The 16,585-nt window shown below is 37.8% G+C and overlaps 1 protein-coding gene across 12 annotated transcripts in view; it reads left to right on the forward strand.

The window, feature by feature from the left end:
- Positions 1–16,585, forward strand: part of LOC101787062 (collagen alpha-1(XII) chain-like) — a 70,622-nt gene that overhangs the window by 12,734 nt on the left and 41,303 nt on the right. For 5 of the 12 annotated variants that reach the window (XR_002788716.2, XR_010039928.1, XM_023560826.2 and 2 more), the window contains 4 exons: positions 15,044–15,193; positions 15,275–15,394; positions 15,484–15,648; positions 16,240–16,386. Coding sequence is in view for 10 of the 12 variants with exons in the window: in XM_023560826.2 (XP_023416594.2) it covers positions 15,044–15,193; positions 15,275–15,394; positions 15,484–15,648; positions 16,240–16,386 (582 nt within the window). In the remaining 2 variants the exon portion in view is untranslated. The other 7 variants (XM_063226935.1, XM_023560827.2, XM_063226937.1 and 4 more) reach the window with 7 other exon arrangements.

Genomic DNA, 16,585 nt, shown 5'->3' on the forward strand with positions numbered 1-16,585 from the left:
TTTGCATATTTTGAACAACCTTCACTGAGACAAATCAAGAAAACCAAAAATCAACAAAACAAAACCAAAACCACATCTTTGAATAAATGGACTTACTAGCTATCTACAGTATTTTACCTTACCAAATAGACCACACATTTATCCCAGCAGCACACAGAAACTTTTCTAACATGGGTCATGTAATAGTTCACAAAGCCTGCTTAGATAAATACAAAATAATTGAAATCATTTCCATATATATTGTGAGATTTTTGTGCATTAAAACTAGAAATCAGTCAGTAAAGAAATCACAGAAAATAAACATCTGGAAACAATAACATACTCTTGAACATTTAGTGAATCACAGAAGAAATCAAGGAAGAAACTAAACAATTCTCGGGAGAACATGGCGGACAGATAACAGCTACTATGGAGGCTCTCTGAAAGGCTCGTTTCAGAAGTCAGGAAGGGTGCGGAGTAAGGAGACATAAGCAGGATGGAGATATGCTCTGCTGACTCAGGAACGAACTGGGCTGAGAGAAACCAACTTGGAATGCAGTCCTGGTGCTAAAACAGGAACAGAAAAGCCTCAGTGTGGAGGCTGGACCCCGCGCCATTGGAAGCTGCGATTTGGGTTCCCCACCGTGTGGTGACTGCCTCTACATCGGCGTGGCAAGGAGAGAGACGCGCGGAAGCTCTGAGAACGGGAATCTGCGAACGGAGTCGAAAACAGGACAGGCAGGGAGGCGTGCACTGACTTGTGGTGAGGTGAGTGAGAGAAACTGACACTCTACCACAGTTTGACTCCAGTGGAGGACATTCTGGGCCCGGGAAGTCCTGCGGGAGCAGGGCACGGTGGCGACTCCAGCCACACATCCCCCTCTCAGGCGGGATTGGTGAGAAGTGCATAGCCTATGTGACGCTGCTGGCGGACCCAGTGGGCTGGCCCAACCCAGATCCCAGAGCCTGACGGTGGCCGGGAGGGGCAGGCCCCGCGTAGGCTGCCTGGTCTGTAACTCCCTGGTGCGCTGCGGTGGGCGGGAACACCTAGCCGGCGCATTTGATCAGGCTGTGGCTGACAGGGAGAGAAGCTGGGTCTCCTATATAAGCTTGCATATATAGGGAACAGAGAATATGGGAAGAGGCAGCAACAAGAAAGGCTCCTCGGCCCCCAATTCTGAGAAACAGGCAATAGCGGACACCGCACCAATAGACGTAAAGCGCCATATAGAGAGCCTCATCGATCAGTTCAGGAATGAAGTTATCAATGACCTGAAGCTAGAAGTATGCAGAATAGTTAGAGAAATGCTAAGCATCACCCAAGAAAAAACAGATGGTGGAATGGAAGAACAGAAAAAGAGGGGAGAATTGTTTGATGGTGAAAACAGAGAAAGCATAGAATACGTGAAGCAGGTTCAAAGGGACTACCAAGAAACTAAGAAGTCTATCGAAGACTGGCATAACAGCTTGAAAGAAACTAAGGACAGACTATCTGAACTGGAGGGCAGACTTGTAATATGGGAGAATGAAATGAAAAACTTCTTAAAAATAACAAAGAAACAAACAGCAATAATACAAAGACAAGAAGATGATAAGAGGATCCATAACTTAAGGATTAAGAACATAAAAGAAGAAGTAGGGACACAAACAAATGAACTACAAAAGCTACTCACAGAAATAATCCAGGAGAATTTTCCTAATTTAGCAAAAGGTAAAGATACTCAGATGAATGAGGCATACAGGACCCCAGCTACCTACAACCCAAACAGAGCTACACCCAGGCATATAATAATAAAAATTCCAGAAATTCAATACAAGAACAGAATATTAAAAGCTATAAGAGACAAGAAACAGACCACTTACAAGGGAACACCCATCAGAATTACAGCAGATTTCTCTGCACAAACTAGCAAATCACGAAGAGCGTGGGGGAAATAATTCAAGCTTTGAAAGATAATAATCTCCAGCCAAGATTGAGATATCCTGCACAACTGTCCCTGGAAATTGATGGAAAAACAAGGTGCTTCCAGGATAAAGAGGAACTGGGGGAATTTGCAACCACCAATTCAACTCTACAGAGAGTATTGCAGGATATTCTAAAAAAAGAAAAATACAAAGAATCCAGAAATAGTGGCGGGGAGGCCACAACAAATGGAGCAGAGAACAAAATGAAGAAGACAAACTGACCGCTACTGACAGAAAAAGAGCTCAACAGAAATGAGGCAGAGAAGATTGGATGATAGGAACAGCTATTTTGGAGAAAATGACATCTTAATAGGTAATACTGATTTAGTATCGTCTTGTTTTGAAGTCTCATCAAGCTTTTGTTCTTCTGTCTCCAATGGTCTAAATAGGTTGTATCTTATTGGATTTTATTATGTACGATAGTATAAGCAAAAACCTTTTAAAGACAAGGAGATTATACAGAAACCATTGTTCATTTTCTGTTAGTCGATTCTAAATAATCTGTAATGCTGTCATTCTCTTAAATGGTTTTACATTGTTTTGATATATTTAATGCTACAGTATATGAAGTTGTACTCAAGGATTTCAAGGAAAGAGACAATATGGTAACTACTTTTAGGTCAGGATTATCTGGTGGTGAAACACAATTCTGCTTAAATGGTTATGTTTTGATCTGCGCTGTATCGCTGTTATGCCCTCTTTTATCTCAATCTCCACTCCATTATTTACTTTTTTATTTTTATCCTTTTAATTAAAAGGAAAAATAAATAAAAATAGCAGGATATATGATAGTAACCCACTTTGACTTTCCATTTTCTTGATTTAAAGCCCTGTATTACTCTCACCATCTTGTTTTTGACTGATGTTCCCCTATTCTGTTTTGCTGGATAGTATCAGGTTCGAAAATTTAGGTGTCAGCTGTGAAGATAATGAGATTCATTATAACGCCTATTCTCGTTGACTTTTATCTACTTTTGGAGACCTACAATGTCTCCAATGTTTTGGTTTTGTCGGTTTTGTTCTTTACTGTTTTGTTCAATTTTATTATAGCTAATGATATAGGCAATTCTATTAGAGATAGCGGGAGGCATTATGGTAACCATTGTTGATCACCTTGTATTATGTTTTTGCATTATCTATTATGTCCACCCTTTTGACTTGACCGATTCTGTTCTGTTATGTCACATTTGGTTTTACTCTCTTCCAAAAAAGTAATAAGAACCGTGGGAGCAATGAAACCCAAAATGTGTAATAGTCATTGTACAAAAGAGAGGAAAAGAAAGTGCTCTAAACTATATAACTGCATGTATATTTAAGTGTGTAAGATAGAAAATGATATCACAGAGTTTTATTGGACCATTGAACAGAACTGTTTGCAGTATCATTGTTGGAATGTCCACTTTACAAGCTTTAATTTTGTGACTTGAACAATTATTTCTAAGATGACAATATGTAATCCGTTAACTGGTGATTTCCTACTGTTTATTTATTTATTTTTTTCTGTAAATCTGTATAACTTGTACCCTTTCTCTGCTTTTTTTTTCTTTTCTCCTTAAATAAAATTAAAAAAAAAAAGAAATTAAACAATTCTAAGAATGAAAGAACAACGATAGTACAACATAGCAGAACATATGTGCTAGCCCTAAGAGGAGTCAATACTCATATTAGAAAAACAGTAGCAAGCTCATAAATATCCAAACTATGAACCTCAAGATGCTTAAAACACAACAGTCCAAACAGAAACCTAGTTTAAAAATGGAAATCATAAAAATGAAAGTGCAAATTACAAATAATCAGTGATTTGAAGGTGTGAGTCTTTGAAAAAATAAAATAGGCACATCCCTAGCCAAATCTTAACCAAAAGCCCACTCCTAAGAAAAGCCCAGGACCAAAAGCCCAGGATTCAGTGCTGAATTCTTAAGAACTTCAGGGAGGTTGTAACACCAACATTCGTAAAAGTCTTTAATGAAATTGAATGAGGAGTGCTTCCAAGTTCATTTTTATAAGCCAGCATTACTGTTTTCAAACAAATTTTTAAAAATTCTATAGATCAATCTCCTTAATGAAAATAAATGTAAAAAATGCTTACTAAAGGACCAGGGATATAGATCAGCAGCATAATAAACACCTGCCTGGCAAGCACAAGGTCCTAAGTTTAATTCCTGTTACAAAAAAAAGTGCTTAATAAGATTTTGACCAATAGAATGCAGTAGTTAGCAAAAGGATCATACATCATGATCAAAAGTTTCTTTTTTAAAAAATTTAATAAATATTTATTATGGTCTTCTACCATACTTGGTTCACTCTGTTTCCTGGTACACTCTCTCTCTCTCTCTCTCTCTCTCTCTCTCTATATATATATATATATATATATATATATATATATTCATACTTTTTGTTGTTGTTCGTTTGTTTTTAAGTGTAGCTGATGATCAGAATGTCACATTCAGGAAGAGACAGGTTAGCATTGGCACTTTGGAAAACCATAGTGGCTATAGTATTATAGGCAAGAGAATCACAGTGGCAGAGTTTATTACTATTCCAGATCCAAACTTCAGAGAAATCTGAGCACACACCATTAGGTTTCATTTACACTGTTTTCTCCCCCTTTGTTATTGTTAGAGTTGATAAGCTTTATGTGATGACTAAAACTGTTATAAATTATTTTAAGTCTTGATAGTAAATTTAAGTAATCATCATTATATAGTGGGAGGAAAACCTGTATAAACCTCTGTGTGAATAATGTTCATTTTTATCTGGAGAAGTACCACAAATGAATGAAAAATTTTAAGTGTTGTTTTGGTGATGGAAAACATGACTTTTCAGGATTTCCTTTGTTTTTGTTGCTGTAGCAACCCACCAGTATCCTAGACATGAATGACTTCCTGTGGACTGACCAGGCCAGCTCAGCTTCCTTGATGAGCAAGGCAATTAGCACAGCCCAGGAACTCTGCATGATGTTAAGTAACACAGGCCTTCCCCAAGATGGGCTGCTCTGTTCTCTGTACTTGCCTGGATTGATTCCTGTTTCATCATGTGAAAAATCATACATTCTGAATAAAACAATTTTCGTATTGCCAGGGTATGTTAGCACCGTGGCTGAACAGTAACTCATGGTTGCTTCCTTTCTGATAAAAAATCTGAATTAAATTGACGAGGTAATAATCATGGAAGAAATAGTTTTTACTTTCAGGCTCTGAAGTTGAACAATCTTTCGTTACGAGCTTTATAAGAACTGTGCAATACTTAACTGTCAACTTATCAGTAGTGAACTTTGTCCTTTGGATTGGTGGTTCCAATTTATTGATTATAAGTCAAGTGTATTTCCACATGAATGTTAGCTAGAAGCAGGTCTTTTTTAGTCTGCTGTGGAGATTTAGATGGTTTTTGAGCTGAGTGCTAATGGAAGATACAAATTGATCTAGAAGAGAGCTTACATCATTACATTTTCAATTTAACTTCTGCTTCTGAAAGTAGGATATGAAACTGAATGAAAGCTGGCTGGAACAATCTTTAAGATGAAGTGGTTTCATTTCATGATTGGATTTTTAGTTATCATTACTGGCTAACTTGAATTATAATTATATTTGAATTTTACTAGTATTTTGTTGTGGATTACAGGTCTGGAGAGCAATAAAATAGTTATTTGAAACCCATGAGGAGTTGTGTCTAGTGATCAGAGCTCTTTTTTAAAGTACACGTGTATAGTACATAATGTTTACATTATTTGTGGAGAGTCGGTACTTGTGCATAATATATCTGAATTCCTGGTTTCATCTCCTATCCCTCCACTCTCTCCTCCTGCATCTCATAGTCCTTTTGTTTTAAGCTCAGAAATGTCCTTATCAATATATTTTTGCTTCGACCAAAATTTTCTTCCTACTATTTTTGTCACATTTAAATAATTGGCTTGTTTGTGACATGAACATCTGTTGTCATAGTAACAATATCACACATTTAGGTCTCTAGCAAGGAGGGAGAAAACTGCTAAAAAGCACAACTTTCAGGAAAAGTAGAAGCTGAAATTAATGTTTATAAGTTATCTTAGTGCTAATTCAGAAGATTTTCACTTTCTGACTTTGTCTTACGATTTTTTTCAGAATTCATTGATGCAGTACTTAGCTTATTTAAATTCAAGATCACTTTCAAGTGACCTTGCAGCCATTCCTAACTGCATATCCTAAAATTTAGAAGGGGAGCGGGTATAAGTGAAAAGAAAAATGTACTACATTTTAAAAACTTACAGACTAGCTGTTGGAATATTAATTATCAAAGAAAGTAAAAACCAACCAACAAACAAAATTTCAATTCCTAAACCAAACCAAAAAAATAAATAACTTGAAATTTCAATTTTATAATCTTTCAAGTACACAAAATATAAAAGTTTGTGGTCATTTAAATAGGAAATAACACCTAAATTTTTTTCAAATGAAAATGAACCTCAAATATTTGAAGGGAGGAAGCAATATGAAATAAGTATTGTTCTTTCCTTTTTCTTCTTCTTTTTCCTACTTTGGTAGATAAAACCTGGAGTCTTACAAGTCTTAGGCAAGCACCCTACCACTGAGCTGTGTTTCAGCAGAAATAAGTTATTCTTGGTTTCAGTAAAATATGTTGCTAATTTCCTTGTAGAGCTGAGCTGAGATATCCTGTCAGTAAAGTTACTTATAATAGAATTTTCCATCTAGGTTTGAACTCTGGTAGGAAGTTCAGCTCCTGTTTTATTTATTTTAATCTTTGAATTTAATCATATATTATAGGTTTTTTCTGCTCATATTTCTTTTTGATTTATCCTCATTTGTATGCTGAAATTTTAAGTGTAAACAGTTTAAAATATTCATTTTTTTTTCTCTTTGAGTCAAGGAAAATGGCAGCCTTCAAAATTCTTATATATTATTTGAATAAAATACAACAAAAATGTTAAATACCATCTGCATAAACATGCAAAAGCTACTGGCAAAATATATGCTGAGGGCTCAGATAGTTTCTTAGTTATGTTGTACTGGCCTAAACTCTAGAAAAGGTAGCCAATATAAAGTGATCTGTATATTTATCTTACATTTACAATATGGAAGATGAAGGTTTATTGGAAGGCATCTGTGCCTGTGATTAATTTGTGGTTTCCACATTTTTCCACTTGGGTTGCATTTTTTAAAGAAGAAGCCAAAATTTCATAGCAGACATTTTTGATCATCAGGAACAAGTGGTGTGTTTCATTTTGATGACTAATTGCTTTTATATTTCCAGAATTGGTGGCTTTAAGTTTCATTGGCATTAAGCAATATCAAAAGTTTTCACTTCTATTTTTTCAATTGCATAAGAAAATAAAAGTTTCTCCAGAAATGATTGATGGAATTACAGTTTGCAAGTGATGTAAGATTGTTGCATTTATTGTAAATTATATCTAGAACCTTAGCTTATTTGAGAGGAAAAGATTGTGATAAGTAAATAAAGATATTTATATTCAGTGGACTATGTCATAAGGTAGACTAAAATGTAAAATTTTAGGGGTCAGACACATTCTTTTCTTTAGGAAAAACTGTAAAATACATATCTTTTCAAATTTAGATGTTACTCTTGTCCTAGAAGATCTTGTAGTCTTAGTGGGTATATTATGGCAAGGCTTATTGGTAAAAATCAAATATAATTCTGTAGTTTTATTTCACTGATCTGTTCCACTGACAGAACAGGACGTAAAGCTCAGAAAGAAGAAATGAGAAAATTCAGACAAGTTCAGTATATTAGTCACTTTCCTGTCACAGCACTCAAAGGTGACAAATTAAAAGGATGAGAGGTTTAACTTGACTCATCATTTCAGGTATTCATCGTTTCAGGTATTCAATACATTGGCTCTGACCCAAGAATGTCATGGTGGAAAGGCATGGTGGAACAAGATGTTCATTGACTGGAAAGCAGGGAAACATTGCCAGGGATAATATATACTACCTAAGAGCATACCTTCTTGGCCTGCTCGGTCACAGCCAGAAGTGTGTTTTTGTGATAACCCCCTAAGTGATTTCCAATCTAATCAAATTGATACACTTAAGCTTAAACCACCTCATCTGGTTTGAGTACAGCAAGTTGTCTATCCAGATGAATCTTTAAATAGTAGGAGACACTTAAAAATTATTCCCCTTTAATTTCTGTTCTAGAACCCTATTTGCCTCAAAGCTGAGTCCCTGAAGACATCCCTGACACATCAATTTGGGCTCATTGGATATCTGTCCCAGTGATGGTTTGTGGTTACTGGGTTTGTGGGAAGTCACTTTATGATGATATTGACACTAAGAAAAAATCTTCCTAGATAGCTTGTTCATTTTGTAGTGAAAAATTTGCAGTCAGACACTAAATACAGAGTTCCAGATTTTGCAAAACATACAGCTGTGGAGAAGGAGAACCTCTGATCGCAGATGCGAGATGAATGTAGGTAGCAGCACAGGTGTGTTGGGGTGTGTGTGGGAGCCACCATACAGTCATCAGCTCAAAATTATGATTTTATAAAGAATGAGGTTTACATTCAGGTTAGGTTAATATATAAAAATACGTCAAATTTTTGAGATATTGAATCCCTTTCAATTACCTATAGTTTTCTTTTTAACTTGATAGTATGAGCAACTAGGTAGGATATTCAATTAGTAAAACAACAAAAAAAAATGAGAACCCTTGGAGACAGATTTCAGGCACCATTTATAGTTCCTTTTTCTTGATCAAGTTATTCATTTAACGTTCCTTGGATCTTAGTTTCCTACTCTGTAGAATGTAGATAATCAATTTTGTGCTTTAGAGTTACCATGAGGATTAAATGAAAGAGCACACAGACCATGAAGTTTAGTGCCTCATTGAAAGAGTTTTGGCCTAGACAAGGCACTGTAGCCTGTAAAGCCTCAGGCAGAACCAAGGAGCTCTGTCTCCCCCACCCCTAGGAATTTACCTATGGCGCCAAAAGACTACCAATGGGCTACCTGTACATCACTAATTCCTCCTCAGGTTCCACCCCAAACCTAGGATACTTATATGTCTCCACTCCACATGTTCCACTGAGAGATCACCACCAGGGGAGGCGGGGGCAGGGTGGGGTGGGGATGCCGCCCCCAAAGGATCGGGGGTGTCTCCCCTGCATTCTCAAAATAAAGGTCATTTATATTTCATACTTCTTATCTTTTCAGCCGCCACTGGTCCCACAGTTCTATCACTCACCACTTAGAAATGTTTGATAAGTGACTAATAAGATTATGATTATCATGTAACAAGGCTAATCCTAAACTAACCCTCTTGATCACTACTATATATGGTAAGGTTAAATCCAAAGCCCCCTGGGTTTTCTGGTGGTTCAAGTGTACTTCTATTTTGTTAATATTGATTTCTGTGAATAATTGTGACTGATCTGTTATCATTTATCATCATATGGCTGAAGGATGTGTCAAGATTTCTTGATTAGCTTTCCTAAAAAGTTGTTGGTCTGAGGGATAAGGATGTGTTGATACAGGGTCAGTGACCCTGACAACTGTGCCACTTTGGAGGGTTATGTTGGTAATGGGGAGACTGTACTGTGTGTGGGCAGGAAAGGGCTCATGGGGATCTTGATAGCTTCTGCTCAATTTTGCTAGAAACCTAAAACCTCTTCTGTTCTAAAAGATAAATTTCTATTGGGAACAAGCCCAAACAAAATGTAAGCAAACAAAAAATCATTTTTAAGCATGGACATTTCTCAGTATTTATAGGAAATTTTTTTTCGTTTTCTTTTGAGAGGATTTTAGGGAAAGGGAAAAGAAATGGAGCCTTCTTTTTTCTTTTTTTTTCCTATTAGGAAGAACTAGAACATCTTGGTGATTTTCCTGGAAAAGAAAGAGCAGGGGAATGTAATGAAGATTTTCAGTTAAGTGTCTTATCCTGATCAAATTATCCTTTACTAAAATCTTTTGGTCTGGGTTCTCAGAGGAATTCATATTCTTCTTATGATTGGTAGGCTCAGTTGAATACATCTAAGTTTAAATATTTTTAAGCTAACCAGCTTTCAGAAAAAAATAATCTTCTTTAGGAAATTTAAATACGTAAAAAGGCATATTTTTCAGAGAATCATGATTTATTTTCATGAAAATAAAATCTTGTGTTTGGAGCACACTGGTTGATGTAGTTTAAGAACTTGGCTGAAATTTATTCTCTATGTCTGATGCAAATTCATTTGTTTGCAGAGGAACCATGTTGTAAACTTAGGCTTGAGATGACACATATAGGTAACTTTATTTGTAAAAGTAAAGCTAAAATTCATATGACTCAGAATTTATAAAATGCTATATAGTATTTAGAGGATTTAAAATAATTCTCTTCCATTGTACCATTTTCCAAAACTGTCCTACCCTTAAGATAGTTATTGAGGTTGAAAATTTTCATAAGAGATGAGTTTTAGCAAAAAGCAAATGTTAGCAGAAACTGTAAATAAACTTCCATGTCTTAGAAAATGAACATCTAAGAACTTTTCAGTATTTTTTTGGTAATTGATTGACTTAAATGTTAACAGAATTACTCTTTTGAACTAGAAGCTAACTTGCAAGAAATGAAATGTTCAGTTGTTAGAGTATGAGGAAGTTGCTCAAATGTCAAAGGAAATAAGAGAGGATATTCTGTCTTCTTGCCGTGTTTTACGTTTCCCTGTGTGTGGGAAGCAAAGTTCTGCAGAAAAGACTTCCAGATCTGTGCAGAGAGCTGGTATTTCTGTGGCAGCTGAATCCAGAGATAAGGGTGGCAAGGCAGTCCCAGGCCAGGCTCACATAGCTTCATGGGCACTTCCCAGAGGACAGCCTAGAAATGTCTTTAGGGTTACTGCCACCTGGAACTCGGATATGATTTGCAGATCTTGATGCAATGAAAATCATGAATTGGGACTGGATACCAGGAGGGGACTCCTTAGGGGAACTGCTTCAGCAGTGATACAGGAGATTAGACAGTGCTGAAGTGACTTCACCTCCGGACCACAAAGGACATCTCAGTTCTTCTGATTTATAAGCAGGAAGGCTGAGGCAGGGATCAGGAACATCAGGTGCAAAATAATAACTTTTTATGGGTATAGGGAGGAAAGTATGTAATGTTTTAAAAGAATAATAAGTCAACTTCATTTGTAAATGTTTAAAATTGAATCTGAAATACCTTACATTATAATTACTAGATGAGATGCCTCATTAGCATATAATTTTCCCTATGTAGTTCCTGGTTAAATGGTATTGCTAATATTCTAATGCTAATCTAACCTCAATTGTAAGAATTATTTACACTTGAGTAGTGCTGTGTTATTCAGCATAATCTCTTGTGCCATAAGGTTTAACATCTCATAAATATACATTTTTTAGAGACCACTAGAAAACTCCTACATCTTAGTCTTATGAATATTTTAAAATCTTTTTCTTATTATAGCTTCTCTATTTAAGTCTCCCCAAAATCTAAAAACATCTGACCCAACTATATCAGCTTCGACGGGAGCCTGCTTCAGGGGAAGTGAAGGGATACAAGGTCATGTTCCAACCTATGGGAGATGACAGAGCCTGGGGAAGTTGATCCTTGTGTCATAGGCAGCTGAGTTAATTAGAAATATTCTAGGCAATCAGACAGGATTGGGCCCTCAAAGGAGCAAGTGTGGAAGACCAGATACCTTGCAACCTTGGAGGAGACAAACCCTCCTGCTGTGGGTCAGATCTCAAGACAAAAGGCAAAGCTAACACCCCACATCCTAAAGGTTGATAGTCCAGATAGTTCTCTGTCACCCTGAGGAAGTCAGGAGTCACCATCCCAACCCCCTACAGGAAGAGTCCTGCTGTTATGCATGGCCCCTTGCTATGTGACTCGCTTCCCTACTTGTTACGAAGTTAATCAATTTTACCTAAGCAAGTAATCTTATTAGTTGACCATAGTTTTGTCCCACCTCACACTCACCTTGCGAGTTCTCATTCTTTTCCACTTTGGACCCATCTCACCTTGTGGTTTTACTCCATAGAAGTACCTAGAAACGACAGAGTCCTTGCCAACCCACTAGGCACTCTCTCTGTCTCTCTCTCAGCTTTCTTTCTCTCAATAAACATATTCTGCTCTTAACTTCTGTTGCTCCTAAAATTAATTCTTCTACTTTAGAGAACACAAACTCGTACTAGAATATCTAGTAGGTTGGGAGTTTCATTCCCCTATATCGCTTGGACCAGATGAAGACACAGGTGTTTTGGAGGCGCTTAAAACCAATTGTGTTTGTGTTAAAAGACTGGATAACTTAGGTAAATCAGTAGCCCTTTCAGCAATTATCAGGGATGTCTGTTTGTCAGCAGAGTATTTTACAAGCAACTGAATCTGTATTTTAAGTGCTCTAGGAGTACAAGTGAGAATTCAGAGGCCAGAATTGAATTTAGACCTAGGTAAAATATTTGTAATATTTTAATTACTTTTTTATTACAAGCGATCGGGAATTAAATTTTTCAATGACACTGTTTTTTTCCCTTTTTAAAAAAAGCCTTATTGCATAATTTCACCAAACCTGCAGTCATGTGCAAGTGTGATTCCTGCGGTGACTCATGCTAAGGCCCCAAGTGAGCCTTTTCTGGTGACACCAGAAGCCAGGGGTTCTGTGCTTGGTGCCATCTGGCAGGGAGCAGGGCTGAGGGATGGTTCACTTCCAGGCCATGTGCTGGGAAACAAGGCAGTCTGAGTTTGGACAACACTGCATTCATCACAGTGGAAACAGGAGACAGACTACCAAGCATTGCTTCCTGGAAAGTCTTCAATAGGCATCCTGTAATACTGAAATCTATGTAAACTCTTGTCATTTACTTTCCCAGGGCATGTGAACTGGATTGGCCTTGTTACTTGCCAGAAACCATGTGAGGAGCCATATGATACCTTGCAAAGTGCAATGTTGATCCCTTTCTCTTTGTGTAGTAGTAGGGGTGGAACCAGAGCCTCGTGAATGCCAGGGAAAGGCTCAGCCCCTGAGCCACACTCCAGCCCTTCATGTGTGTGCTTAGAGTCCATCGCTCAAGTGCCAAGTTCCGGAACCTTCTCCAACAAGTGGAACCTGTGGCAGGGACTCAAGAGGTGCTGTGCAGCTGGTTTCCCTGAGTCCTCAAAGGATTAGTGGAATGGAAGTTACATCCATTTTGAAGTCTTCTGAGTGAAAGTTTGCTAATCAAGGTGAATGTTTTTAAGAAAGCAAAAATGCTACCCCTTTAGCTGACAGTCCATGCAGACGATACACTTTACCATTTCAGGGCAGGCGCTGTCTACAAAGTTAAAGTTTTTGAAACGTTTCATGGAGGAGAAAGTTCACCTCTTGCTGCACAAGAAATGACAATCCTTTCTAACACAACCACAATGCCAGTTTTATCCTCCAGTAAGAAACTGAAGTACCTTTTCCTGCGAGAACTTAGCTTTAGGAAAGTATTTCAAAAGTGAAATTTTAGGTCATTATACAGTGAGAAGTAGCTATACAGTTTATTTTTTCTTCACTAAAATTGATTTAAGGAATCTACTGATTCGGATGTTTGAAAAAAAATTTCTCAAGATATTCAGTTAACTGGACTTTTGGTAATTTTTAAAGGCTTTCTGGTATTGCGTTAGTTACATAGTATGCATTATTTAGAATTTTTATTGAATATAGATACCATTATCTACCCTCCTCTAACATTTTCTTCATTTTAGTGAAGTTGCAGTTTTCTGTTGCTAAGGAAGTTATGAATCTTTACATCAACAGTTCATTTAGGCTGGGGACCCAGAGTCAGATTACAGGAAAAGATGGGCCAGCTGATTTGGGACAGGACAAGGTCACACAAGGCCTCTAGATTTCCCACTCTGCAGTGATGACAGCCTTGGTGTAAAGACAGCTAGTTTTTTTCATCTTAGATGTGGAAGTGGTGGAAAGAGCTTACTTCTATGTTTTGTATCATTTACTGAACCATGAGGCCTGAGTCTCGGGGGCTCAGGGGCTGACTGAGGAGGCTGAGTTCTAGGATTCATGTCTGGGCGTGTTCCATCCTGATACAGGTAACATTCGGATGGTGGGTGATGAGCACTGGTTAATTTTTTTAATTGTTTTTTTTTTTTTTGTATCACATATGACAGTGCAGTGAATTGGAAAATTTATAGCTGGTAACTGAAGCTTGTAGAACAAAGGACGTTTAAAAAGTTGCATGTGCATAAAATAAATCAAAGTGTCAAATTGTGCTGTTTTGCATTGATGTTTGATCTTTTTTTTATGGTGATACTAATCAGCTTTTGTTTTTGTTTTGCAGCTTGTACTCTGAGGATATTGGGATTATTTTTCTCACTTCCAAAGCATCTTTGCTCGATTTGTGACATGTCTGTGCATTTTATGTCTGCAGCTCTCAATTAATTTGTTTGTATACTTCCCTTAATTATCTTCTTTATTTCTTGGTTCCTTAAATGTGCAAACTAGATCTGTATTTGTCTGATTTTTATGTATAATAGTTGAAAAAGCTAAATAATCACTAAGTAATATTATAATAATGTATCAGATTTTTAAAAATGTATCCTTACTTTATAAAGGTCTAATTTAAGAGTCGGGGTCTAATTTAATTCTTCATAATAGTGTATATGGAATAGTCAGCTAGGAGCTTTATTATTTTAAAAGTTATTTTTGGTTCACAAAAGCCATTTCTAGCTTATACATTTAATTAGTCCATCTCATACTTGCCTGCTAATTAAATATTGCAAAAAAGTGCAACATCTTATCTTTGGATTACTATGCAATTGTTGACATTAGGTATTCTCATTTAGCTCAGCTTTTGGGTGTGAGACACTTTCACATTGATAGTGATGGTCTAATTCTAGTCCTCATCTGCTATGATGGCAGCCGAGAAATGAAAGAGAAAGGAAAGATTTGCCACTGACTTGGTAGTTGAGGGAACTGATTCTTAAGAGTGAATGTTATTTGAGGTTATAAATTATGTGGGCAGATTTCCAGAGTCAGGTGCTCCAGATCTTTGAGCTGAGCTCTAGTATTGAAACTGTGATACTGGGATTCAGGGCTGGGGATGACAGAGGTACAGCCAGGAACCCACCGCCCACCTGCTCCTTCCTCACCGTCCTGTCTGCGGTTGTCGGACAGGGATGGAGTGTCTCACCAGAGCTGAAGCCGACATCGTGCTGCTGGTGGATGGATCGTGGAGCATCGGCCGCACAAATTTTAGAACTGTGAGGAGTTTCATTTCTCGCATTGTGGAAGTCTTCGAGATTGGCCCCCAAAGAGTGCAAATTGGTAGGTTCTCCCTAAAGTGAAGAGACTGTTAATGTTTTCGTTGTGCTTTTTGTATTCACTGACGGCGATGGTATGTTTTAGGTCTTGCTCAGTACAGTGGAGACCCCAGGACCGAGTGGCAGTTGAATGCTCACAGAGACAAGAGGAGCTTGTTGCAGGCGGTGGCAAATCTGCCTTACAAAGGGGGCAACACGCTGACGGGTGAGCCGCGCCCTGGGGACTCTGAGCTACCAGGCCCCACCAGACCTGCTGAGAAGAGATGGCTGACGCTCTTTCAAAATTCCCTCTAGGTTTGGCTTTGAATTTCATTCACCAGCAGAACTTCAAGACCCAAGCTGGCCTGCGGACTCGGGCTCGCAAAATTGGTGTCCTCATTACGGATGGAAAGTCTCAAGACGACGTCGAGGCGCCGTCCAAGAAACTCAAGGACGAAGGCGTGGAGCTGTTTGCAGTTGGTGAGCTCAGAGGGGCATGGCGATGGCCTGGGGTCACCCCGGGTGAGGGTATTTGTGCAGGTAAAGATGGTCTGCAGCGTGGGGAAAGCAACAGATGTGTTTTCTCTAAGGCACGATTTATCCAGAGGGTGTTCTAGGAGTCTGTTTATTTCTCCCTTGCAAGGAAAAGTAATTGATTAGAGGAAAGATACACTATTGATGGGATTCAGGAAAATTCCTGTTTGGTTTTGTGCACGTGCTTGTGTCTTCTTGATAACCGTTACTTTACTTTCGGGGTGGGGAAACAAACAAACAAAAAGAAAACAAAACACTGAAAAGACATTCTTCGGTGGAAATTGGTGCTAGAAGCACTTAGAAGAAGGCACTTTACAGGTCCTTTGAGATTAGGCCATTCTTCATTTTTATTTTATCGCTACCTATAAGTAATCACTTTATTGTTAAGAAGAATAAAATATGTGGCCTAGTTAACAAGTTATGAAACCTTCGGTTTGCCTAAAGCAGTCATCAATAAAGAAAATCCCTAAATATTTTCTTTATTCCGGTAGCTTTTTTGCTGAGAATGTTTTGAAGTTTTATGTATTCATTTTCAAGGAATTAAGAATGCTGATGAGGACGAGTTAAAGATGATCGCCACAGATCCCGATGACATCCATGCCTACAACGTGGCAGATTTTGAGTCACTCTCCAGTATTGTGGACAACCTCACCACTAACTTGTGTAACAGCGTCAAAGGTCCAGGTGAGTCTAGCCTAGAGATTCTTCAGCACTATCGGTACTTTAGGAAAAACAATTAATTTAGGGGCGGGGGGGGGGACTGTGTTGTAAGACGTTTACCTGCATCGTTGGATTCTGTCTTTTGGATGTCGGTAGATTCCTTGAGTTTTAACAACTAAAAGAAGCTTTACAGTTTCTAACATATATATATGTGTACACATGG

The sequence above is a fragment of the Cavia porcellus genome, unplaced genomic scaffold (assembly GCF_034190915.1).
Source record: "Cavia porcellus strain 051 isolate PalLab524CR breed Dunkin Hartley unplaced genomic scaffold, mCavPor4.1 scaffold_16, whole genome shotgun sequence".
Taxonomy (NCBI): Eukaryota; Metazoa; Chordata; class Mammalia; order Rodentia; family Caviidae; genus Cavia; species Cavia porcellus.